Here is a 26,060-nt window from a genome sequence, read left to right as displayed (position 1 = left end):
GCTCATGCAGTAGCCCCTGGACTAGTCCGGACTGGGCCAGATGTGAAAAATGTACTCTATACTGCAGCCAGGGAGAATGGTCCTACCTGGAACCTCTGGCAGAAAGCTCCAGGGGAGCCTCAATGTCACCCCCTTGGCTTTTGGAGTTTAGGATACTGAGGATCTGAGTCCAGTTGTACCCCAATTGAAAAAGAGATACTGGCGGGTCTGTCTTGGAGCTGGCTGCATTGGCTATGTTGGACATAAGGGAAGCTTCTAGCAGCTTCTACCAGAAGCCACCCCTGTAGCACCCTCCTGCTACCAAAACCTTGCCATGCAAACCCAAGTGATAAAATAAAAATGTTATGGTATTATGAAACTCAGAAAATGGCTTACAAAGTTGTTGATCAAACTTTGTAAATTAGTATATTTTCATTACAGAAATATTTAATCTTTATGTAGTCATAGAATTGATTTGATTTTAAATCAGTAATCTATTTTCAACTGGGATATGTTTTATCTTGCACAAATAATAAATGAGTCACCTGTATTTCCAGTTTCCTCAAGCATAATAATGGTATCTTTACTTCCTGCAGGGCAAGGCCAAAAAAACATGCAGTCACCAGGGCACAGATTTCGTGATGTTGAGCACCACCTGCTTCTTGCTGAAAATGACAGCTACGATACCTCTTCCTCAGAGGCAGACATGGCAGACAGGGTTTGGTTCATCCGAGATGGCTGTGGTATGGTCTGTGCTATAATGACATGGCTTCTGGTTGTCTATGCAGACTTTGTAGTGACTTTTGTCATGTTGCTGCCTTCCAAAGACTTTTGGTACTCGGTGATCAACGGTGTTCTCTTTAACTGTTTGGCAGTACTAGCTTTGTCATCACATCTGAGAACTATGCTGACTGATCCAGTAAGTATGCAATTCTTCCTTCACATTAGATTGTTCTCTCATGTAGTTCATTGTCTGCAGAGATGTGGAAAAGTGACATCAGTCTTATCTTGGCAGGAAAAGCAATATTAGATTCAGAACCTTAAAGGTGAAGGGATGATATCCATACTTTTCCTGTTCTGTTGAAACCTTAAATAATTTTTTACTCGAGGAGCAGGCAGTATAAAATTAACATAAGAGGGGGACATAGGCTCACAAGAAGTTTAGTTTATTTGTAAAATATTAGCCCAGGTTTTGAAGAAGCTGATAGAGCTTTAGTCTTCTCTGTCCTAATGTTTCTTACTTTTGTTTGTCATATATTTTCAAAACTTCATAAGAAGTTGTAGCTTCACCCTCTTGTATTATTTGAAATGTATCTTACATTTATGGCACATGAAAGAACTTTTAGAGGTAGACATGCTGAAAAATCTCAGTCACATATTTGCACACATGGTTTTGTGATTATTGTGTTTAGATATATGGAGTCAGTGGGAAGGGAGATTTAAGTTGAACCCATACTGGAAGAGTATAGGTGTGAGAGGTCTTGAAAATACTAATTTCTTAGGACTTTTGCTCTTCAATTCAAGAGCTCAGGAGATTAAATAGTTTATTTTGTATTAATCTATTACTCTCAAGGGAATAAATCTGTAGAGAGAAGAGTGAGAGGAAGCACTTCTGTTTTCTCCAGATTTTTGAGATGGCAACAGTGTAAACAGCAGTTATGGGAGTGTTCAAAAAAGCAGCAGGGTGTTGTAGTTAATGGTTTCCTAGGTCTTTGATGTACTTCTGAGCCCACACCCAGTGAAGAAATGTTCAGACTTCTACAGACTGCAACAGCTAAGAAAGTTAATGGTTTAAGGATACATTGCTTAAGAATATGTCCTGGTAAAACTGTGTGTCATTCTAGACCTATGTTGTGCTTTATGGATAAAACATGATAGAAATTGAGGTGAATCACTACCATTTTTTTTTTTCCCCTCCACTCCTTCCCTGGTGACTCCCAGAATGGAAGACATGATCGTGTGATAGAAATTAAGATTGAAGGAAAAAAGGAGTAAACTGCCTCAAAACATATGTGAATTTATATTTCTGATTATGACTATTAAAATAAATATTTTTTTTTAATTGAAATGAATTTGTTACCATCAGAGACTATGGAAGATATTTTTGAAATAGAGCATATTTTTATCAGCAAAATGCCAAAAGTACAGCCTGAAGTTATTATCCTTAGACAGGTGAATAGGTGAATGTGAGTTGTGTTTTGTAAACACAAATCTACCTGGAAGAAGATAAATTTGTGCTTTAGGAGTTCTCTCTGAGATAATTCACCATGTTTACACCAAAGTATTCACTTCAGTGAGAACATTCATATTGCAAAAAACACTTCAGCAATACAACATGAGAGTTTAAGAAACTCTTAGTTCATGCCCCTGCAAAGGCCAGCTGGCTTGCTTGAAGCACCACTTAACCAAAGGGTTCATCTAGGGCAGAACTTGGGCTGTGTCTCAGACAATGCAAACACAAGATTGTTATTCCAGGTCATAGGCAACAAAAACTTTCTGCCAAAGTAGAGAGGTGTTCTGCAGTTGAATCTTAAGTGTGTGCTGGTTTCTTAATTCTATCCATAAGGTGTGTCTGTAAAGTCATGATGTTGCCAGTGGGCTTTTTTTGAATGCGAAATAATTATAGAGTGTTGCAGATGATTTAAGCCAACCAGAAGGCTCTCTGTGTGAAGTAGGTGCTGGCCTACAAGAGTTGGTACAGAAAGGCCATTATGCTTTCATTTTGCATCCCAGTTTATTTCATGATTACTTCCTGTCACAGGTAAGCCTTTAGCTCTATAAATAAGCAAAGTGACAGTGGTAATGTCCATTATTTTCTTCTTACTAATCTAAAGTTAGATTCTGATCTCGTGAGGCTCTCGATTGATATTGTTACTGGAAGAAGCAATCCTGCCTGCTGTTCCTGTCCATTCATCATCTTCCTCGTTTTGAAACAGCTGCTAACACAGCTCTGTGGTGAACAGCTCAAAAAACTAATCACTAAAAAATAATGTATTTTCCTGATGGGTTGTTTTTCTTTTGGAAATAGTTCCTTCAACTGTTTACCATGTAGCTACACAAACTTTCACAGTAGCAGAAGGCAGCAGGTGACACTAGATGTAGAATAAAGAATCCAGTAGTTCATACTGACAGTGTCCAAGCTAAAAGCTTAAGTATAAAGGAAACAACGATGACTGTTGGTTCTCAAAAACCTGTATACATGTGGCAGGTGGCTAAATCTTGGATTCAGACTTGAAATAACATATTTCAAGCAGTTGTTGCTGATTTAACTTTTGTAGATGTCTTTGCCTAATAATTGAACATCATGACAATTAACATACACTGCTGTAAGAAAGCATCTCTCAGTAGCACTTGTTCAGAGTAACTTATCAACAAATATTTTGCCTGTAGGGCTTGTATCTGCATGTAAAGATGTCTTCATTTTATGTATGCTGGTGACAGTAGATTTTATCAGAATTATGCTAATACTTGGCCATAGATAAGTCTTGCTGAAATGAAACTGAATTTGAGGTCAAGCAGAGGTAATTTATTCATTTGGAAATTATTCTGGTTTATGGTGGACTAGCTTAGAATAAATTAATTTATTTCATCAATTATCCTGAGATTACTAGTATGAAGTCTATAAAATGTATTTTTAAACACTCTCAGACCATTTAAGAAGCTTTCTCTCCTTTAATTGAAATTATTTCAGGGGGCTGTACCCAAAGGAAATGCCACTAAAGAATACATGGATAATTTGCAACTAAAACCAGGAGAGGTGATCTATAAATGTCCAAAGTGCCGTAGTATCAAACCTGAACGTGCACACCATTGCAGGTATGCCATAGTTCTAAAGCAGTTAAGCGTATTGAGTCTTGGAATAATGCTCCTGATATTTATGTGTTAATTTTGTTCCCACAAGTTGCTTTTGGTATCCAGTAAACTTTCAAATTCATCCATTGCAGAGTATTTAATAAATATGATATACTGTGGACAGAAATTAATGTGGATGAGGGGAAAGAAGCAAGAGACTCAAGAGTTTCTAAAAATAATCATGCTGTGGTGTCTTAAATACTTTTTGATCTGTGAATATGTTTTCCTGTGCATTATTCGAGTTATTGTACCATAATGATAATGCAGGGCAAGGGGAAGAATCTCAAGGAAATTTCAGGAAGCTGATTTAAGAAATTACTCCTGCAATCCTAGTTTAAAACTCATCTGTACTTTTTTAATTTTAATTTGTGCCTTCTGGTCCTTGTCATGTGCCATTTGAAGTTATATGTGAATTGGCAGATTATTTTTGCAAGGTTGTATGCATAATAGTTTAAATGCATTTCTGTTTATTGAAGATTCATTTTAATAAGGACAGAAGTAATGACAATTTGAACTAAACATGATATGGAAGAGCTAGTAAATTGTCCTGGGTTCAGCCGTAGCAGTCATTTTTCTCCTTCTTAGTAGCTGGGGCAGTGCTGTGTTTTTGACTTCCAGATGGAGCCCGACATCATGGACCAGATGAACTCAGCAGCTTTATAGGGAATGGTCCATGCACTAAAGAATCATATCTCTCTGTGTTTGTGTGGATGTGTGTATATATATATATATATATATATATAATACAAGCGTGATGGTATATTGAAAAATGTGTGGTCTGAGCATGATGTGAATGGTATGGAATAAGGGATGGATACTGTCCTGGGTTCGGCAGTAGTAGTTATTTTTCTTCTTTTTAGTAGCTGGTGCAGTGCTGTGTTTTTGACTTTCAGCCTGGGATCAATGCTGATAACATCAGTGTTGTTATTTGTTGCTAAGTAATGTTTACTCTGACAAAGGACTTTCTGAGTCTCATGCTCTGCCAGGGAGGAGGGGAAGCCCGGAGGAAGCAGAGACAGGACACCTGACCCAAGCTAACCAAAGGGGTATTCCATACCACAGCATATCATGCCCAGTATATAAACTGGGGGGAGTTACCCGGAAGGCCCACATTTGCTGTTCGGATCAGGCTGAGTATTGGTCGATGGGTGGTAAGAGGTTGTGGTTTTTTCCCTTGTTATTTCCCTTATCATTATTATTCCTGGTGGTAGCAGTAGTGGTTTTGTGTTATACTTTAGTTACTGGGCTGTGCTTATCTCAACCCATGGGAGTTACATTCTTTCGATTCTCCTTCCCATCCCTCTGGGAGTGGGGGGAGGGGGTGTGTGTGGAGTGAGCTAGTGGCTACATGGTTCTGAGTTACTGGCTGGGCTTAAACCTTAACATATGCATTTTCAATTAATTCTATGTCTTTTGACTTTTCAGAAGCTGTGGATATGCATTTGTAACATTTATTGTGTAAGAGTTGAAATTAGATATGTCTGCACAATTAAGACTTGCTTAAATATGCACATGTTTCTGGTGGCTCTCTAGGTGTGAGGAATGATATTGAATTGTGTGGCATATTAAATTTAAGTCTCTGAGTTAGTTCCCATCAAAAAAACAGAGTGTAGCCTTGTCAGGTCTCTCAAATTATTCTGTAAATTTGTGGCTTCTAAATTAAATGTCTCGGGGTATGTCACTTATCTTTGTGAACATTATGGCTGCAAAGCTATTTCCGTCAAATACTCAGCCACTGAAGTCTTGTTCTTCTCTCAGATGTGAGTAGGCTTTTGTATCTGTAGTGTGAAGGTAAAAGTTTAATGTATAAATAGTCAAGTACAGTTATCTTTAGCTACTTTCTCTGTGTTATAGGTTAGCTTTTGCACGGATGCAGGTAGCAGTCTTTTCTGCCTGTGCAATGAATTTGGTTCTGGCTGGCATTACTAGCTCCAGTAGTTCATTACATGAGCACAACTGTACCAGTTGCTTAGTGGGCCTGAGGGTAGGAGCAGCACAGCTGCTTTCTTGTTGCAAAATATAAACTGTTTATCTCTGGGGATCCCAAACAGCTTTGTGCAGTCTGTTCATTGGCACTGTGTTCATGGGAAGCAGTAGGGGGACACCTGAGAGCCTCTGCTGAGTATAGGTTGGATCTTGCTAATTTTCTCATCTTGGATTTAGGCTGGTTCCTACAGGGATTTTGCATGTATCTTTGTAAAGTGTTTTCCATGTCTTCGGTCCTGATAGGACATACTAATTTGGAAGTAGCCCTAAATGAAGACATCTTATGTTGAGCTCTGCATATGAACAAACAAGCTGGAGTATGAGAGAGCCTAGAACCTGTGCAGCTGGGCTGTGCTCTGTGTGGACAGTGCTTATCTGTTAGACCTGGAGCTAACAACTATATAGGTTTCACACAAGTCTTGCAGAGTCCCTTGGGTACATCTGGGCTATCATCTGCTGTTGTTTTAATCAGCAGTTGGATATCTGGTTTAATTGTCTTTGTTTCTGCTAATCTGCTTCTTTGCCACAGACTTGCCACTACAGAAGTTTACTGAATAGATAAAAGGTCATTATTTCTAGCCTATTCTGAGTGCCTGTCTTTGTGTGGGGAACTGTTATCCAGAAATAAGTCACTGAGATTTTTGCATCAGTCTTCCAATGAATTTCTGTTATCCAGCCCAATTTCTCCTAAGCAATTAGCTGTGTCTTTCTGAATATTACCTTCAGCATTCAAATCTGTAACTGCATCTGCTGTTGCCTGAGTGTATTCAGAAGCAGTGCCAAGCTGGAGAAGACTGTCCTTCATCCACAGCCGATTGTTCTCACTACCACATTGCTCCTTCCTCTTGTGTAAGGCATGAATGTTCATACACAGTGACATGACTCAGGTTGAAGCTAATAGAGTGACTTCCCCAAACCCTTGCTGAATAAACACCTGTGCTTGAGCAGGGGAAGGCCTAGAATACAAGTGATGGGGGTAGGAAGGCAGAACCACTGTGTGAAGCATTGCTGTCTGTTTGTTGGCTGGAAATGTTTGTTGAATCATGATATAAGAAAGGAAGGCAGGGTTCCAGACATCTAATGTCTTGAAGATCTCTGTGTGGGCATGTGTGAAATAATGAGCAAAAGTGAGTCCTGCTAACCTCACATCTTCAGGTGTTTGGCTCAATTGAGTCTGGGTATGATTTTACTCAGTAGTTGACCTTAATATTCTTTTCAGAGTGACAGTATATATTCTGTGTTGCATTAAGAGGCTTGCATGGTTGTGGTAGCCAGAGTTGGCTCATCTTCCCACAGAGCATGGGAAATTAATGAGAGTCTTAACTTACAGGCAGCAGGCTGTGAAATGAAAATATTTTTGAGAACCTTTGGAATACCTTCTCTTCAATGATACCTGTTTCTTTTGCACTAGAGAATGGTTCTGGTGCGTCCTAGGTTCAGCAGTAGCAGTCTTTTTTCTCTTTCTTAGTAGCTAGTGCAGTGCTGTGTTTTTGACTTTCAGCCTGGGAACAACGCTGATAACACCAATAGTTTTTACTGTGAGCGACAGAGCATTGGAACAGGTTGTCCAGGGGGGTTGTGGAGTCTCCTACGTTGGAGACATTCAAGGCCCGTCTGGACAAGTTCCTGTGTGATGTACTCTAGATTACCCTGCTCTTGCAGGGGCGTTGGACTAGATGATCTTTTGAGGTCCCTTCCAACCCATGGGATTCTGTGATTCTGTGGTTTTAGTTGTTGCTAAGTAACGTTTACTCCGACCAAGGACTTTTTGACTCTGATGCTCTGCCAGTGAGGAGGGGAAGTTGGAAGGAAGCAGAGACAGGACATCTGACACAAACTTACCAAAGGGGTATTCCATACCACAGCACATCATGCCCAGTATATGAACTGAAGGGCAGTTACGTGGAAGGGCTAGATCGCTGCTCAGGTCGGGTTGTGCCGCAGAACATACATGGAGCCAGTCAGAGATCAATATGATCAGACAAAAGCCATTTATAGCAAAGCCTTAACTCCTTATATACTATTTCTTACATGTACTTACAGTGATTTGGCATATTATGATTGGATACATGTCTTGAAGACCCTTAGTGACTAACATCTAATTGGTTAAGCACAGTTGTGAGAATATGACCTTGAAAGCTCACTAACAGTCCACAGTTCTCATAACTCGGTGAATTCCAGCTTCTTCTTGCCTTGCTTGCTTAAGCTTCCTCAGGCCTCTCATAGCCTTGCTATATCTTTCAGGATTATTCAGATTTTATGTACCAGTTATCCATTCTCCTGTGAGAACACTGCCTCCACATCTCCCCCTTTTTGTTTTATATATCTTTTGGATGACCTTACTTGATCAGGGGATTTGGGCTAGATAATATCTCCAACATATGCCAACTACAGGCTGCTGGGCCTGCCCCTTTTTTCTGCTGTATGGCTCTCTGATAACAGGGGAGGCCATCCTTCACATCAAGGTCTGGCATGGCATGTGTCCCCACTGCTCCACACCTGCTGGGTTGCAGCCAACAGCAGAGCTAAAGGTTCTTCTTGGTGGCAAATACAGAGACCAACCCAGTCTTGCCCTTGACTGTGGTAGCAGGCATTTGGTCAGCCTCAGTCCTTGCACCTTGTTCTCAATGCTACATCCACTAACAAGTCGCTACTATGCCAAAGCACACACAGATTTACATTAGCAGAGTAACTATTAAAGCAGCATGTTGAAGATGCTGATGGCAGCGACGGACTAGCCGAAGAAATTTCTTACCAGTGGCGTTCTCCCACCCTTTTAATTTGTTCTATTACCTGCTTTATAACACTACCATTGTATTAGAATCTTTCCAGCTTTTGCCTTAGCATTTTCTAGCAGCTACTGCAAATTTCCATGCTCTAACATCTCTTTTAAAAGTGACAAATAAATGCAGTACAAGGTGTAGTTTCTTATTAGCAACTGGCTAGTAAATACAGGTGGTTTTATACACTAAATCACATCCTCTAATAATAGCTACTTTACAGGCACACATATATTCAAGCTGATACTTTTCAGTTGCCCCCAAGTGAAGTTTTGCAGTCATTTGTTTTCCTCTATCTCATTCTGCTTGGGGTATTCATGGTCAGCTGCCTGGTTAGCTTCAAAACCAGCCAAATTATTTTCAGTTTCCTGATCAGAGTCACCTTGTTGATGTCCTTTACAGTACATAATAGGTACTCCTTCAGGTAGCTGAACAGCTTCCAGTAATTGTAGAATTTCTGTAGCATGTTTAGTCTGTTTCCCTTGTGTGTTCAAAAGTCCTGGTGCATGGACCACACCAAATACGTATTTAGAATCAGTCCAAATATTTATCCTTTTATCTTTAGCCAATTCCAGGGCTCTCATTAACGCTATTATTTCTGCCTTCTGGGCAGAGCTGTTCGCGGGTAAAGGTTTAGTTTCTGTTACCTGTGAAATAGTGGTACTGGGATATCCTGCCTTTTGTTCATTATTATTCATGAAGCTACTACCATCAGTAAACCAAGAATCAGTATCTTCCAGAGGTTTTTTTTTTTTTCAAGTCTGGTCAGCTTGAATATACAGTCTCTATGGTGGTCAAGCAGTTGTGTGTTAGTGGTTCTGTCGACTGTTCCTGCAAAAAGGATGCTGGATTCACAACATTAGTGATCATAATTTCTATATCATTTTGTTACACAAGAGTGGCCTGGTATTTTAAAAAACGTGAAGAAGATAACCAGTGGGCTCCTTTCTGCTCCAGGACTGCTGATACCACATGGGACCCTAGTACAGTAATCTTTTGTCCCAAGGTGAATTTGGGAGCCTCTTCAGTATTCCTGACGACTGCTGCCCCAGCCCTTAGGCATCTGAGCCATCCTTTGCTCGCTTCATCCAGCTGGTTTGAAAAATATGGCACTGCCCTTCTGTAGGGTTCTAGTTTCTGAGCAAGGAGCCCCAAAGCTATTCCTTGTTTTTCATACGAATATAGCCAAAACAGTTCGGTCACATCCGGAAGTCCCAAAGCTGGAGCTCTCATTAGCTCTGTTTTTAAATTTCTAAAAACCTCCTCTGCTGAATCAGTCCAGTCCAGAGAGGGAGGGTTTCCCTTCAACAGTTCATATAGTGGTCTTACCAGAACATGATCAGTCCAGTCCAGCTCATGGCAAGGCTTGACAAACTTTGCAGGCAGTCGCCATGGACCTGTAGGCAGGAGGACACAAATATACCCCCTCTTCCAGATTATCGGTTCTTGAGAAGTAGGCAAGTTAAACTGCACATTGTTAACAGTCAAGGAGTTTGCTGCTTCATTGCCTTTTTTTTTTTTTTTTCTCTGCCACCCTGATGCTGCTTAGGGGATGGCTCATAAAGCTTGTGGTTGCACTACCCCTCTGCTTTTTCAGTTAGCGTTTCTCGTTTGAACCGATCTATATGTTCCTCCATGTCTTGGATTCACCACAGGTTACTTTAAACATACTAAGCAAGGCTCCTACCATGCAACCAGCTTGTTGCAGGCCCTCTTTAGGCTTTGTGTTGTCTCTGCAAACTGGCTTAATACTTCAATAGATCGAGAGGTTTGTTGTTCTTTTTTGTTTGTTTGTTTGTTTTCTTTTTTCACTTCTCAGCTCTGGTGTCCATCCTGGCCATTACACCGGTGGAGCACCTGGAGCTGAATTGGAGGGTAGCTTTTTTTGAAAATGGAGACTGAACTCTTATCAAATAACTTTTTTTTTTCCCCCCCAAAGTCACTCGCCCTGCTTTGCACAGCTACAAATGCTGGCCTGCTCCGCAGCAGCTATAAACGCCTGCCTGCTTGGCAGCATCTACAGCTGCCTGCCTGCTTCAGCAGCAACCATAAATACCTGCCAGGAAACCGCATTTTTGCGTTAACCCTTTCTTGCCTGAAATGTTAAACTGCTACCCTTTAATAACTTTTACATGAACCCAACAACAAAAAATCCACAGAACACCGTCTGCCCTCAACACACACTCACACATGCATGGGATCCCACAAGCACACTCCACACAACTACAATATTTGAAGCACAAAATCCAGACAATCATTACTTCCACTACACAGTCCCACATACAGAACGTGGCACAAGGACCCTGTGGAGACTAACAGGAAACCAGCTCCAAGAAGCATCATCGCAGTGCGAGGTGGCAGGCTCAACCTTAGCGGGCGTCCCCGCAGAAGCTCTACCTCCCCCATATCACATGAGGCTTGAGCTTTTATACTGACCAAAATGCACACTCATTCCGACACAGGTGGCCAGCCTATGTTGGAAGAAGTGGCCAGCAATATCTATAAAGGTCTCCAAAGGTCGATAGAAACCTGGACATACTTATATTTGCCAACTTCTAGTACATGAGTATCACAGAGAGAATGTATCAAATGAGTTGTATATGGGGTCATAACGACACGGTCTGCCACAGTCTGCCCGATACTCCTGATAAGAGCATAGGAGAGACCTTCCCACCGTGGGTCTTGATCCAGCACATACACGACCAGGATAGCAGCCAATACATCTGCATCCCCCACTGGTCTCGCTTCTCCCTTTACAGCTGTGCATTTAACATGAGGATCTGGGGGATATAGATCAGGCTCCTTTTCCAGATGATTAGGCTCCAGGTGAGAAGGACCATCCAGGTCAGCATCAGAATTATCAGGCATCACAGTGTCATTGCCTTTTGTGGCTGCATCCCACAATTTAACTCCTGCACCATTCCACAAAGAGACCTCAAATACAGTAGACCCATCAATCTCTGGATAACGCATCTTCGACCATTTCAACATTGAATTTAAGTCTGTCTTTTTAAAGGTTGCTCCCTTCACCTTAAGAAGGACTGAAAACATCCATAAAACGGAGGCTTCTTCCTTAGCGATTTTTTCCCAAGTCCCAAGCTCAAAGGCTTCATTAACCCCCTCTTATTCTTTACTCCAGAGCAATAGTCTTTTTAACAGATTATCATCATACTCTATTCCTCTCGCTGAGAGGATGCGCTGGAAGAGCTTAAGGATGGCCGTTTCTTTACTTAATTGATTCCCCATCCTAATCCTCTTCCAGACCCATCGGCTGTTACCTTATTTGCACTGCGCAGTGTCTCCTGGGCTCACAAGGCTCCGTTCCAAGGCATCTACCTCCCAATCCCGGTCCTGCTGGATTGAATCCAGCCGATGTCCCTGCAGCTCCACGTTTTCCACTTTCTTTGGTGCCACGCGCTTTAATTCCTTCAGTTTCAATATGAAAAATAGGGGGTGGTCCCTGTTCAGGTGCCATTTGCCACAGAAAATATATGAACTCAGTCAGAGATCAATATGTTCAGACCAAAGCCGTTTATTGCAAAGCCTTAACTCCTTATATACTATTCCTTACATACCCTTACAGTGATTTGGCATATTATGATTGGATGCGTGTCTTGAAGACCCTTAGCGACTAACATATAATTGGTTAAGGACAGGTGTGAGAACTTGACCTCGAAAACTCACTAACAGTCCACAGTTCTCATAACTCAGTGAATTGCAGCTTCTTCTTATATTGCTTGCTTAACCTTCCTTGGGCCTCTCATGGCCTTGCTGTATCTTTCAGGATTATTCAGAGTTCATGTAACAATTATCCATTCTCCTGTCAGAACACTGTCTCCACAGGGTTGTGTATTGGTCGGCGGGTGGTGAGCGGTTGTATTCTCTTCCCTTGTTTTTTCCATTATCATTATTTGTGGTACTAGCAGTAGCTTTGGATTATACATTAGTTACTAGACTGTTCTTATCTCCACCCGTGGGAGTTACATTCTTTTGTTTCTCCTCCTCATCCCATCAGGAACGGGGGGAGGAAAAGTAGGAGAGTGACTGAGCGACTGCGTGGTTCTGGGTTGTCGGCTGGGCTTAAACCACGACAGTTCTTTGTGGCATTCACTGGAGGCCTGAAGGTTTGATATAACGACAGATCTAACCAGGGTGTGTCTAATTGTGTTTATGATAAGCATTCAGTGTTTTGGATTAATAGTCACCCGTCACAATGCTGATTTATTCGCTTTCAGTGTTCTTACACTTGATCTCAGTGTTTCAGCATGTCGTACCTTACGTACAGCCTGTATTTGCTGTTTTAGTGTTTGTTGGCTGGGGGGCTTGTGCTAGGGTTCTTTTTTCACTGTACTGTATGGAAATGACTTGTAATACTGTCCTGGGTTCAGCAGTAGTAGTCATTTTTTCTTCTTAGTAGCTGGTGCAGTGCTGTGTTTTTGACTTTCAGCCTGGGACCAGTGCTGATAGCGCTGATGTTTTTAGTTACCACTCAGGTGTTTCAGTTTGGCCAAGGACTTTCTGAGCCTCCTGCTCTGCCAAGGAGGAGGGGAATCCGGGAGGAAGCAGAGACAGAACACCTTACCCAAACTGATCAAAGACGTATTCCATACCACAGCACGTCATGCCCTGGATGTAACTGAGCATTACCCGGAAAGACACGGGGTCTTCTGGGTCAGACTCATTTCAGCGAGTGGTATCATATTCTCTTCCCTTGTTATTTTCTCTTATTATCATTGGTGGTAGCAGTAGTGATTTGTATTATGCCTTAGTTACTGGACTGTTCTTATCTCAACCCATGGGAGTTACATTCTTTCAATTCTCCTCCCCATCCCTTTGGGAGTGGTGAAGGTGGGGGGGGGAATGGGGGGAAGGAAGGGGGAGGAAAGGCAGGGAGTGAGTGAATGAGCTGTCTGGCTGGGTTTAAACCACGACAAATACAATAGACTCATTGATCATGAAACTGATCTGGCTTGCATTCCCAGTGTGGTCATCACCTCTCTACTTTGGGAGGTATATAATGGAAGTGTTTAGCAATTACACATCTTCTTTTCTCTCCTCATGTGGTCAGCCTATGAAGCAGACACTCCCTTATGTTCCCAGCTCCCCCACCAGACTATTTACAGCATCATTTGAGACTTTGGAAGGTTTTGAATGGCCTTTGGATACCCTTGAGACCTGCCTGCTGATTGTGATGGGGATCACCATGTTGGCCTGCATGCAGAGTGTGTTTTACCCACAACCGTTTTGTCTGATCTTGAAAGTTAAGCAGAGTCGGGTTTGGGTCTTGTCTAAGGTTAGATGACAATATAGGAGGGTGAGGAGATTTTCCCCGAGGCTGGACAGTCATGAGTGGCAGGGTGTGTGAGATAGTATGGGCAAGTATCTAGGGCAGTGGGCCCCTCCAGTGCTTTGGAGCTTCACCACTGAACAAGTGCAAAATCTGGAAAAACTAGGTGAGGTGTGTTGTCATCCTGGTGATACCAGGGAGGGACAAATCATGGCAATGTTTTGGGGCTTAGCCTATGCTTACAAAGCCCTGTTCAACAGTATCCAGCACCGTCAAAGGGAAAAAAAAAGTCTCTCCATCTGATGGCGAAGCTACAGACAACACCAAACACAGCAGCTATACCAACCCCAGAGACAAGTACAGCAGCTATTCAAACTCTGACTGCAACAGGCAAAACAGCTGCTGGTGCTACTCAACCCCTAGGCACAGGGGCTGCACCAAACCTGACAGTAGATACTGCAGCTGCTCCAACCATAGTGGTAGACAGTGCACTGTCTACACTGTGTGACTGTCACACAGTGATAATCACTGCAGTTAAAGCAAAGGACCAGTTTGTGCCAGTATTGGTTGTCCCTGTACTCAAGGGGAAATGCAACCAAGAGGCTCAAAGAGCAACCCGTACAGTGAAGAAAGATGAAGAACCAGTGCACTTCCTGCACAGGACAGCATCTGAACAAGAGTTACTATTACATGGATCAGAGGAAGAAGAGGGGACTTCTTGATCCCGGACCTTGACCAAGCTACAGAATATGCAAGAATATTTCACCCATCATCCAGGGGAGCACATAGTCGCCTGGTTGCTCCATAGCTGGGAGAATGGGGCCGATGGTCACCACCTAGAAGGTAGGGAAGCCAAGTAGCTGGGATCACTTACTAGGTAATGTAGAAAGGCCAAAATGACTGCAAAAGAGAAATGGTCCCTCTGCCTTTGGACGCAGCTCTAGGTAGCTGTGAAGGAAAAGATTCCGTACAAGGACTATGTTATGAGTTGTTCGGCAAAGTGGACTACTCTAGAGAAAGGCATCCAGTCTCTGAGGGAATCAGCCATTGCAGTGATGATCTGTCATAGGCTGGATGCCAGGAATGTGTAGATCTAGATGAATTCAAATGTACACGACCCATGTGGCAGAAATTTACAAAGAGTACACCATCATCATATGCCCACTCATTGGCAGCATGATGTAGTACCACCAAAGGTGGATGAACTGATTTGTCAACTCCTAGAGTTTGAAGACAGTCTCACCCCTTCCATCATATCAGCTGTGAAAAAAACTGTCTCAGGAGTTCAAACAATTGAGAGACAATCTATTGTGGCATATCAAAGATGGACTCTGTCCTGGGTTTAGCAGCAGCAGTCATTTTTTCTCCTTCTTGGTAGCTGGTGCAGTGCTGTGTTTTGACTTTCGGGCTGGGAACAGAGCTGATAAAAATGATGTTTTGGTTTGGCCAAGGACTTTGTGAGCCTCATGCTCTGCCAGGGAGGAGGGAAGCCGGGAGGAAGCAGAGACAGGACACCTGACCCAAACTGACCAAAGAGGTATTCCATACCACAGCACGTCATGCCCAGGAGGTAACTGGGAGTTACCCGGAAGGGCTAAGTGGACTGCAGGGTTGGAGGAGGTATCGGTCGGTGCTTGGTCGGGCTGGGGGGGCGAGTTATCGGTCGCCTGGTGATGAGGTGTTGTATTCTCTTCCCTTGTTATTTCCTTTATCATTACTATTATTGGTGGTAGCAGTAGTGATTTGTGTTATACCTTAGTTACTAAACTGTTCTTATCTCAACCCGTGGGAGTTGCATTCTTTCTGATTCTCCTCTCCGTCCCTCCAGGAGTAGGGGGAGGGCAAGAAAGGGGGGGGAGTGGGTAACAAGCTGTCTGGGTGGGGTTAAACCACGACAGATCTTTTGGCGCCCAACGTGGGGTGCAAGGGGTTGAGATAACGACAGATCTGACTGGATTAATAGTCACTCATCACAATGCTGATTTATTGGCTCTCAGAGTTGTTCCTCTTGATCTCACAGCTTCAGAATGTTGTAACTTACTTAGAGCCGGTATTTGCTGTGTTAGTGTTTATCAAGTGTGGGGCTTGGGCTAAGGTTCCTGTCTCACTGTACTTTATGGCAATGACTTGTAATACGGGCGGGCTCCAGCAGCAGGGCGGGACGGACGTGGCCGTGGACTGGTCCCTGGCCGTCCGGCTGCTCCTCACCGTCCTGGCCCTCGCCCTCGCCTCCGTCTGCGTGAGGCTCTGGGAAGCCGAGGGGGGGCGGCCCCGGGAGCCGGCGGCTGCTGAAGCGGCCCGGGAGAGCGGCCCCGGGGACCAAGCGGGAGCGGGACCGGAGGCCGCGAGGGGACGGCTGCCGGTGGAGGAGGTCGGGGCGGTCGAGGAGCGGGAGGAGGCGGCTGCCGAGCAGCGGGAGAAGGCGGCGGAGGAGCCGAGCCCCGCAGAGGAGCCGAGCCCCGCGGCCGAGCCCAGCCCCGCGACGGCCGAGAGCATTCCCCGGAAGCCGCCCGCCGAGCCCCAGGAGGACGCAGGAGACCCCGCAGCATTTCCCAGCAAGGCAGAGGAGGAAGAGCTGGACTCAGGAAAAGAGAAGCTGGTGGTGGGAGATCCGGCAAGCACAGCAGCTACACCAGCCCCAGTGACAAGTACAGCAGCATCGCTTGAGAGTTCTGAAGGTTTTGGATGGCCTTTGGGTATCCTTGGGACCTGCCTGCTGATTGTGATGGGGATCAGCATGTTGGCACACACACAGAGTGTGTTTTACCCACCACCATTTTGTCTGATCTCAAAAGTTAAGCAGAGTCAGGTTTGGGTCTTGTCTGGGGTTAGACAACAATATGGGAGGACCAAGAGGTTTCCCCCAAGGCTGGACAGTCATGAGTGGCAGGGCATGTGGGACAGTATGGGCAAGTATCTAGTCCACTGGGCCCCTCCAGTGCTTTGGAAGCATTGGAGATGGAAGGCAGCTGTATGGAGTCCCCAGCAACAAGCTGCAGAAACTGATGAAGGGGACAGTGAATTATTTTGAGCCTCGTGGGCCCATGACCCTTAAGGCCAACAGAGCAGAGATGCAACATCGAGATGGACTCATGATGGAGGGGTGGACTTAGCAATGGACACTATTGCCCAGGTTATTCACAAGTGTGAACACTGCACACAGCCTCTCCTGCTCTGAAAGACTGTTACAAGAGGTGGAGCCTGACATTATGGACCAGATGGACGCAGCAGCTTTATAGAGACTGGCCCATGCACTACGATGAGAGTGCACTTAGATAAGAGTGATGGTATATTGAAAATGTGGGATCTGAGCATGACGTGAATGGTACGGAATAAGGGGTGGATAATGTCCTGGGTTTAGCAGTGGCAGTCGTTTTTCTCTTCCTTGGTAGCTGGTGCAATGCTGTGTTTTGACTTTCGGGCCACCAAATTGGCCAAGCAGGATTTCCCCTTGGTGAAGCCATGCTGGCTGTCACCAAGCACCTTGTTGATTTTCATGTGCCTTAGCATGCGTTCCAGGAGAATCTGCTCCAAGATTTTGTCAGGCACAGAGGTGAGAGTGACTGGTCTGTAATTCCCCAGGTCAGCCATTTTCTTCTTCTTGAAAATGGGGGTTATATTTCCCTTTTTCCATTCATTGGGAACTTCACGTGAATGCCATGATTTCTCGGATATGATGGCCAGCGGCTTAGCAACTTCATTCACCAGCTTTTTCAGGACCCGCGGATGGATTTCATCAGGACCCATGGACTTGTGCACGTTCAGATTTTTAAGATGGTCTCAAACCAGTTCCTCTCCTACAGTGGGCCCAAGGTCTTCGTTCTCATAGTCCCTGCATCTGCCTTCCAAGACATGGGTGGTGCGGTCAGAGCCTTTGCCCGTGAAGACGGAGGCAAAGAAGTCATTGAGAACCTCAGCCTTCTCCAAATCCTGTGTAGCTAGTTCACCCAAGATCTTCCTGAGGGGGCCTGTGTTGTCCCTTTTTTTTTTTATTTGCTGTGTACCTGTAGAATCCCTTCCTGTTATCCTTAATATCCCTAGCCAAGTTTAATTCTAACTGGGCCTTAGCTTTCCTAACCTGGTCCCTAGGTTCCCGGACAACATCCCTGTACTCTTTGCAGGCCGCCTGTCCTTGCTTCCACTTTTTATAAGCCTCTTTTTTCATTTGAATTTTCCTCAGCAGCTCCTTATCCATCCATAGAGGTCTCCTGGCCCTCCTGCTGCACTTCCTTGTAGTTGGGATGCAACGGTCCTGAGCTTGTAGCAGGTGATCCTTGAATCTCAACCAACAGTCTTGGCCCCCCCTGCCCTCTAGGGCTGTATCCCATGGAACCTTACTAAGAAGGTTCCTGAAGAGGCCAAAGTCTGCTAGCTTGAAGTCCAGGGCAGTGAGCTTGCTGCACACTCCTCTCACTGTCCTGAGGATCTCAAATTCGACCGTCTCGTGATCGCTGCATCCAAGGCAGCCCCTCCCTGTTGGTGAGCACGAGGTCAAGCATGGCACCTCTCCTTGTCAGCTCCTCTGTTACTTGCAGAAGGAAATTGTCTTCCAAAGAATCAAGGAACCTCCTGGATTGCTTGCTTGTGCTATACCGGCATTCCAACAGATGTCAGGGTGGTTGAAGCCACCTATGAGAACAAGGGCCTACAATTGTGAGGCTGTTCCTATCTGTCTATAGAGTGCTTCATGCACAGGTTCTCCTTGATCAGGCAGTCTGTAACAGATCCCCACTGTAATATCTGCCATAGCTGTTTTTCCTTTAATCCTGACCCACAAACTCTTTTTCGGCTGCCCGCCTGTCTCCAGACAGAGTTCCATACTCTCCAGCCTATCCCTAACATAAAGGGCAACTCCCTCTCCCCGCCTGCCGGGGAATTCCGATGTGTGCCACAAGGGGATTTGTTTTTAGGTGAAAACAGACAATGAACTTAATTGAAGGCTATTACCTGCTATGTAGGACTTTTATAGCCCAGCAGCTAGATGTCAACACATCAGCAGTGACTGGCCCTGACTTCCCTCTGACCATTATCCCAGCAAAGAATGAACTTTGACGAAACCCGATGAGCTCAGCAGTAACCAGATGAATTCCACGTTGTCATCAGCAGGCAACAATCCAACACTGCACACCATCTCTCCTGCTCTGAAGAACTCTACAGGAGATGAAGCCCGACATCATGGACTGGATGAATTCAGCAGCTTTATGGGGACTGGCCCACAGACTAAGGAATGATATCTATCTGTGTGGGAGTGTGTCTGTGTGTATGTATATATATGTATTAGATCGTTGTGAGACAGGTTAGCTTTACCCTACTGATGATGTGTTGTTGCAATAGTAATCCTGCTCAGTATGAGAGGACCCACAGGTTCAGACCCCTGGTCCGTGCACTTCGCTGAGGAGCCACTGGCGCGAGGCTACCATCTGCGGGCTTATGACTGAACACCTCTAAGTCAGAGTCAGAATCCCACCTAGATGTTTGATGTTGTGCTGTTGTGACATTGGTCCCTCGAGATTGACCCAGGAGATGACAGTCTTGTTCAGAAAGTGTGGGTAAAGCCCTTCACAAATCTTTGTTCGCGAAGCCAAGCCATCTTCATACTTGCCTTCGGGCACCAGTCCTAGGAGAAGGAAAATTCTAACTTCAAACCCAGTCAGATGGAGCTTGTCTATCCGTGTTAGGTCTTCCATCTAAGAGAAGGACACTCTAACCAAACCAACAACCTGAGGACTTTGCTGTCACCGTCCTAGCTAGCTAGGCCCTGGCAGACAAACCTCAGGTGTAAAGGGTGGGGCCAGTTCCACGCACTCTGTGCCTCACCTTAAAAATCCACTGCACAGGCTCGAAGGGTTTACTCACTTGCAAAGCCCTGTAGTGACAGGCGAGGGACAAAATGGCAGGTGATAAGGTGCACTGGAAGCTGCAGATCCAACCTTGCATGTGGACAGTTCAGGACATTGGTCGCTCGAGATTGACCCAGGAGATGACAGTCTTGTTTGGAAACATCCTGAATGACCAAGCAGCCTTTTTTCCAACCAGATTTGCCTATCCCACATTGCCCTTAGTCATCATGCTTGTAGTAAGCATCAGTAAAGCCCTTCCTAAATCTTTGTTCGTGAAGCCAAGCCATCAATCAATCAATATTATTATTTTTTTATATACATATGAGACAAAAGCAGTGGTATATTGAAAAATCTGGGATCTGGGCATGATGTGAATGGTACGAAATAAGGGGTGGATACTGTCATGGGTTCAGCAGTAGCAGTCATTTTTCTCCTTAGTAGCTGGTGCAGTTCTGTGGTTTTGACTTTCAGCCTGGGAACAATGCTGATAACACTGATTGTTTTTAGTTATTGCTTATTAATGTATACTTCAAGGACTTTGAGTCTCATGCTCATGTTGGAGGGGAAGCCAGGAGGAAGCAGAGACAGGACACCTGACCCAAACTAGCCAAAGGGGTATTCCATACCACAGCACATCATGCCTAGTATATAAACTGGGGGGATTTACCCAGAAGGGCTAGATCACTGCTCGAGTCAGTCTGGGTACTGATCAGCAGGTGTTGAGCGGTTGTATTCTCTTCCCTTGTTATTTCCCTTGTCTTTATTATTATTGGTGGTAGCAGCAGTAGTTTTGGATTATACCTTAGTTACTGGACTGTTCTTATCTCAGTCCGAGTCATTTACATTCTTTCTATTCTCCTTCCTATTTCTCCAGGAGCTGGGGGAGGAAGAAGTGGGGGAGTGAGCAAGTGGCTGTGTGGTTCTGAGTTACCGGCTGGGCTTAAACCATGGCATGGTGTTTAGCTATGGTGTTGGGATTTTCATGTATATCTGGCACTAGTTAAGAAATAATTTGCATCTGAGGATGAATTGTCTTTAATGTCCATAAAACCAGAGGCAGTGAGAATGTAGTGCCTGCATTTTTTAAGGTTTGTTTGCCTTTGTAACTGCCAAAATGAAAATGCTTAATATTTTGTATGTTCTGCAGGAAAATCTGGAATATTTTGTGTGTGGCTCTCAAACACAAAGCTAGGAAAATCCAACATCAGTATTACTTAAGCTTTTGATTAATTGAAGAACTTCAGCACATGTTGCACCTATTTTGTTTCTCTTGCATAACTGTTCATGTTTTGCTGCAGATGGACAGATGCAGATATAAGAGAAATGAGCCCTCTGGTGGTGTATGGCCTAGCAGATATAAAATAGAGTTACTGAAATATTTGACTTGTGGAAATAACCTTGACTCAAAACTTGGCAGAAACAAAGTGTTTATTTGCAAAACTAGCAAGGAACAGCAGTGTTTAAATATTCATTAACAAGTAGGCAAAGAATGTGTGCTGCTTATAGTGTCAGTTGTTTTTTTTTTATGTTGAGGAAGTGAGGAGTGACCATGTTGGCATATGTTTACAGTTGTATGGCCAGTTGAAACCTCAGTTTCTCTTTAAAGATGCGAACTGTGGATTTCTTTGGGGTGGGGGTGGGGGGTTGTTGTTTGGTTTTTTTCCTCTTGTAATTCACAAAACAAATTTATAACTTAAGTCTGCAACCTTAAAATAATTACTTTGTGTAAAATAGGTTCTCCAGAGGGGAAGATTCTACTGAATCTAGGAAGAACAAAAACCTTGCTTATGCAGTGCCACAAGTGTCTAAAACAAGTTACTGCAGTGAGGCTCATGTTAATACTGGTTTTCTTATATGAAGAAAATTTTATGTATGTAGTCAGTTTTGTAACAACCAAAACCAGAGTTGTGAGCAAGCAAATAGTTTCTTTAAAGAAATGCAAATATAATAACTGTTTGCAGTTTGTCAAGAAAGAATTCAGCACATCATCTTATGATCACTGGATACCCTTGTTTCAACATTAAAATGTGAAGTACTCTTTCTCAACAGAAGTCTCTTTTTCTGTCCTTCAGTATTTGCAAACGATGTATTCGAAAGATGGATCACCACTGCCCGTGGGTGAATAATTGTGTGGGGGAGAAAAATCAGAGATTTTTTGTTCTGTTTACGGTAAGTGAAAACAGCAGCCTAATTTCAGTACAAATCTACCTTGATTATAACAGTTTTGGTTGTGCTTATTGAGTAATGTCCTAAGGGCACAATTGGGTTTTGTTGGGTTTGTTTTTGTTTCCTTCTATGCAAGATATTCTCCAAGAGGAAGATATTTCTACTCATACTCATTTTAATCTTGTAAAGTGCTATCATTTTAAACTATATTAATTTTGCTGTGTTTTATGTAGTAACAGTTAATGAAATGGTATTGTGTTTAGGGAGCTAATCCTTAAACTTTTATTGTTGCCCATGTTTTTAGATTCAAGCTTAATTAGAATTTGTTTTTACATCATTGTATTGAATTAAAAATTGAAATCGCTGTGCGGTGGTGAAGGTTGGCTGAAAGGAATGTCTGCTTTACTACCTGGCAGCAGTCAAAAGTAAGCACTCTCTTATTTCCAGATGTATATAGCCCTAATTTCAGCTCATGCGCTCATACTGTGTGGGTTTCAGTTTTTCTCCTGTGTCCAAGGGCAGTGGACTGGTAAGCAAATACTTAATTTTCACTGTCATAATCTAGCAGAAATTAAGGGGAAGTTCCATCTATTTCAGTCCCATGTATGAAACATTACAGGACTTCAATCTTTTGAAAGTGAGGTCCTGAAAATATTTCATACCTATTTTGTCTTCGCCCCTCTCTGTGCCCTCCTCTGCACCCTTCTTGCTGTCCCTCTCTCTCTCTTTTGTTTCCCTTTATTTTAGACATTCACTGTAAAAGCTGTGGCTGTCAAGGGCATTCTCACTCCCTTTCCATATAGTAAAAGTTTACTACCTCTGTAATAGGAAGGAAGCAGATAGCTGGTCCTCAGCCAACTCAATGCTATGTTACCTGAAGCTGCCAGCTGGGGCTTTGTGTGTCCCAGCACAGTTCTGTGAACAACAGCTGGAACTTTAATTTTTTCCTTATTTTGTTACTGGGACAAACTGTGGGGTTCCTGTAGGAAGGAAATTTCCTAAATTGTCCTAATAGTTTCTTTAGGCCTCTGACTTGCATTTCCTAATGTTCCATTGTGCCAGAGCTCATTCTGACCTTGTGCTTTTGCCAGAAGATGGTTGATTGTATGTTCTTCCTGGTACCTGAAACAACAGGGGAATCCATGTGACTGATTTTTAGAATCATAGAATCATAGAATAGTTAGTGTTGGAAAGGACCTTAAGATCATCAAGTTCCAACCCCCCTGCCATGGGCAGGGACACCTCGCTCTAAACCATATCACCCAAGGCCTCATCCAACCTGGCCTTGAACACTGCCAGGGATGGAGCATTCACAACCTCCCTGGGCAACCTATTCCAGTGCCTCACCACTCTAACAGGAAAGAATTTCCTCCTTACATCCAATCTAAACTTCCCCTGTTTAAGTTTTAACCCATTACCCCTTGTCCTATCACTACAGTCCCTAAAGAATCTTTTTGATGAATATTCATAGTGAATAATTTTTTATGAATATTCAATTAAATGGATGGAATCCTAGTACTTCTTTTACTTGAAACATTCTGCTTCCTGTATACTATCCCATTTCTTCTTTGTTTAACTATAATTGAGTTAATCAGTTGATCAGAGGGCCTCCTGAGATGTGACTGTAAGTGCAAGTCAGAACCTGCTGTGTGGTTAATTAAAAAAAATAACAGCAATTGCAGCAAAATGGAACATCTGGATTAACTATCAAGTCAGCTGACAATGGTGGTTTTTACAGTGCTTGTCACGCATGAAACTTCAAGCTGCTCTCATCTTTATATATGTGCAGATCTGAGTATTTAAATTCTCATGTGCAAACATTTATTTGATATCCTTGAAATATTGAAGCAGGATTGCAGCAATGCAGTACCATATGCTTTATAGGAAGCCAAAAGTGTTCCTTCCATAAAATTCTTTATTTCCTTGGTCAGCAAATAACGCTGCTGCAGTGCTAGAAATTGAAGTTTGTTTTAATTGTGAAATACTGTTTCTAATGTCAGATATTTAACTTTTTATTGCTGTTTGTTGAAGAGGGGATGTCTTAGTATGAACATGCTCTATAGACTTTTTTCTTTTTTTTTCTTTAATCACTACATATATCGTTTTCACAGAATGCAGTGACTTCTCCCCCCCTGTAACTGTGATCCTGATGATCATCTTGTTCCTTGAGGGTTTTCTGTTTCTCACTTTCACTGCAGTCATGTTTGGCACCCAAATCCACTCAATATGCAATGATGAAACGGTAAAGACCTCTACTTTTGTATGCTGTAACAATTTTTTTTTTTTCAGGTTTGCTTTCTAGCAGAAGTTCTTATATTATTTACCTTTCTGGCCTAAATTTTATAATTAGGTTTTCAGTTGCCAACACTGCACAGATTCTGACTTCAGGTTGGGCTTTCACTTCTCAAGTGTCACAAACTCCTGATACGTGCCATGAGAAATGTCTGCTTTTCTCAGGCTTACACTTAAACTGGGTATCTTGTATCAACCCTTCAGGTTTTCCTCTACTTTGATACACTTCATGTTAGAGTATCACCATAGTTTGGACCTTTGGCTTCCCTGCCCTTAAATGTAGCGTTAAGCCTTGAGAGAATGTTTTGTGATGGGTAATTGACTGGAAACAGAAGGAATTTGAATCATGTGGCTGTTCAGAATTTTCTCATGTGAGGCTGTTTAAAAGTGTATTTCTGTAGCTGTGGAATATAATTGGTAAGTCAAGCTTTTGTTAGTGGGAAGTACAAGAAATGATCATCAAAATAATGCATTTGGGAGAGCAAGCCTAGCTTCAGTAATTGCAGCACAAGAGCCTTCTTGGAAGCCTTATTGTCTCATTTCATTAACTGACTAAGCAACTTCTAGTGTAGGTATGTTGTGTGTGGATCCTCTACTGTAACATCAGCTTTTCTGGTCATTTTGTCTTTGATGGAGGAGAGGTAGAGGTAGACCAGCTGTCTTGTACACATTTAATGTTCTAAGTTGTCTGCCCTGTACCCACAGGGCTAAATCAGCCACTCTTACTTCTTTCCTACTAAGTAACAGTAAGAAGCTAATCAGCTCACATCATTAGCTATATATCAAAAGAATGCAAAACAATCATCAGCTTCAATAAGTGCTATTAGACTTTACTAAATTGTGGACTTAAGAGTGTGTCACTGCATGTCTGTCTGTATACAGGAGATTGAAAGACTGAAGAGTGAAAAGCCAACGTGGGAGCGGAGACTACGTTGGGAAGGAATGAAATCTGTTTTTGGGAGTCAGCCTTCAGTCCTGTGGATCAATCCTTTTGCAGGATTTCAAATCAGGCGACTTCTACTGAGAGCAAAGAAAGGAGGACCTGAGTTTTCTGTTTGAGTCTACTTATGTTGGAACTTACAATAATGCTATATAATATTTATTGGGGGGGCAGAGAAGGCTGTCTACGTATAATCTGTGACCAGGTGAAACTGATATCAGACATTTGCTTGTAGCAAGCAGAGATTTATACTTTTATCATCACAGACATCTCATTAACTTTCAGAGATGTGAACTGGATCTGTAATGGTCTTAACAGCAAGATAACAAAGGTAATGCACATGGTCACACTAAAGAAGCCAAATGTTGTCATGCTACTGTAATTTATTTTGAGATTCATTGTCCATTTTTGTTAAACCCTTTTGATTTCATAAATGTTTGGAGAATTACCTGTGTGTTTTTATAAAATGTATACACTTGGGTGCAGTTGTCAATTATAAGGAGGAGTATTATGGTGAAAATTGATCTTAAATGAGTGTTTCAGGTTCATAGGATTCCCATGTACAAAGACCGGACACCAAACACAATATAAATAATTAAATGCTCTAGACTATTTATTGAGATATTAATGTGAAGCAAATATATATATTAATGCGAAGCAGGTTGCATGCATACTGACCCCTGGTTGAATGGGGTACCGCAGAGCAGCAGGAGATTGAGCATGTTGCCCGGTTGGAGGGGTGGAAGGCAGTGCATCGTCAAGGCATCCCCCCAGTCAAGGTGCATATCTGGCCTTCTCACCCATCTGTCCCTGCACAGGTCCTCATATCCCTCCTCGGCTGGAGTGGAAAATTACCAGTTGCAACATCAGCACACACATGGCCAATGTGTGAACAGATGTTTACTGGTATGACTTCCTTTTGCTAACAGCTATGGTAA

At 43.1% G+C, this 26,060-nt stretch overlaps 1 protein-coding gene across 1 annotated transcript; it reads left to right on the top strand.

Annotated features, from left to right (window-relative positions):
* Positions 1-538: 538 nt before the first annotated feature.
* On the top strand, positions 539-26,060 carry LOC133207281 (palmitoyltransferase ZDHHC7-like). The gene is made up of 6 exons (XM_061344045.1): positions 539-898; positions 3,671-3,795; positions 21,797-21,893; positions 22,338-22,419; positions 24,002-24,132; positions 25,065-26,060. The coding sequence occupies exons 1-6, from the start codon at positions 554-556 to the stop codon at positions 25,239-25,241; spliced, it is 957 nt and encodes a 318-aa protein (XP_061200029.1). The 5' UTR covers positions 539-553; the 3' UTR covers positions 25,242-26,060.

The sequence above is a fragment of the Neopsephotus bourkii genome, unplaced genomic scaffold, assembly GCF_033783945.1.
Source record: "Neopsephotus bourkii isolate Nb327-2 ecotype Australia unplaced genomic scaffold, CSIRO-AGI_Nbou_v1 NB_1854, whole genome shotgun sequence".
NCBI classification, from domain to species: Eukaryota; Metazoa; Chordata; class Aves; order Psittaciformes; family Psittacidae; genus Neopsephotus; species Neopsephotus bourkii.
This window is presented reverse-complemented; position numbering and strand designations above follow the sequence as displayed.

Coding starts and splice junctions, on each gene's coding strand:
- LOC133207281 (XM_061344045.1), top strand. CDS start 554: ATGGTATCTTTACTTCCTGCAGGGCAAGGCCAAAAAAACATGCAGTCA. Junction 21,894..22,337: donor GATTTTTTGTTCTGTTTACG/GTAAGTGAAAAC, acceptor TCTTATTTCCAG/ATGTATATAGCCCTAATTTC. Junction 22,420..24,001: donor TGTCCAAGGGCAGTGGACTG/GTAAGCAAATAC, acceptor TCGTTTTCACAG/AATGCAGTGACTTCTCCCCC.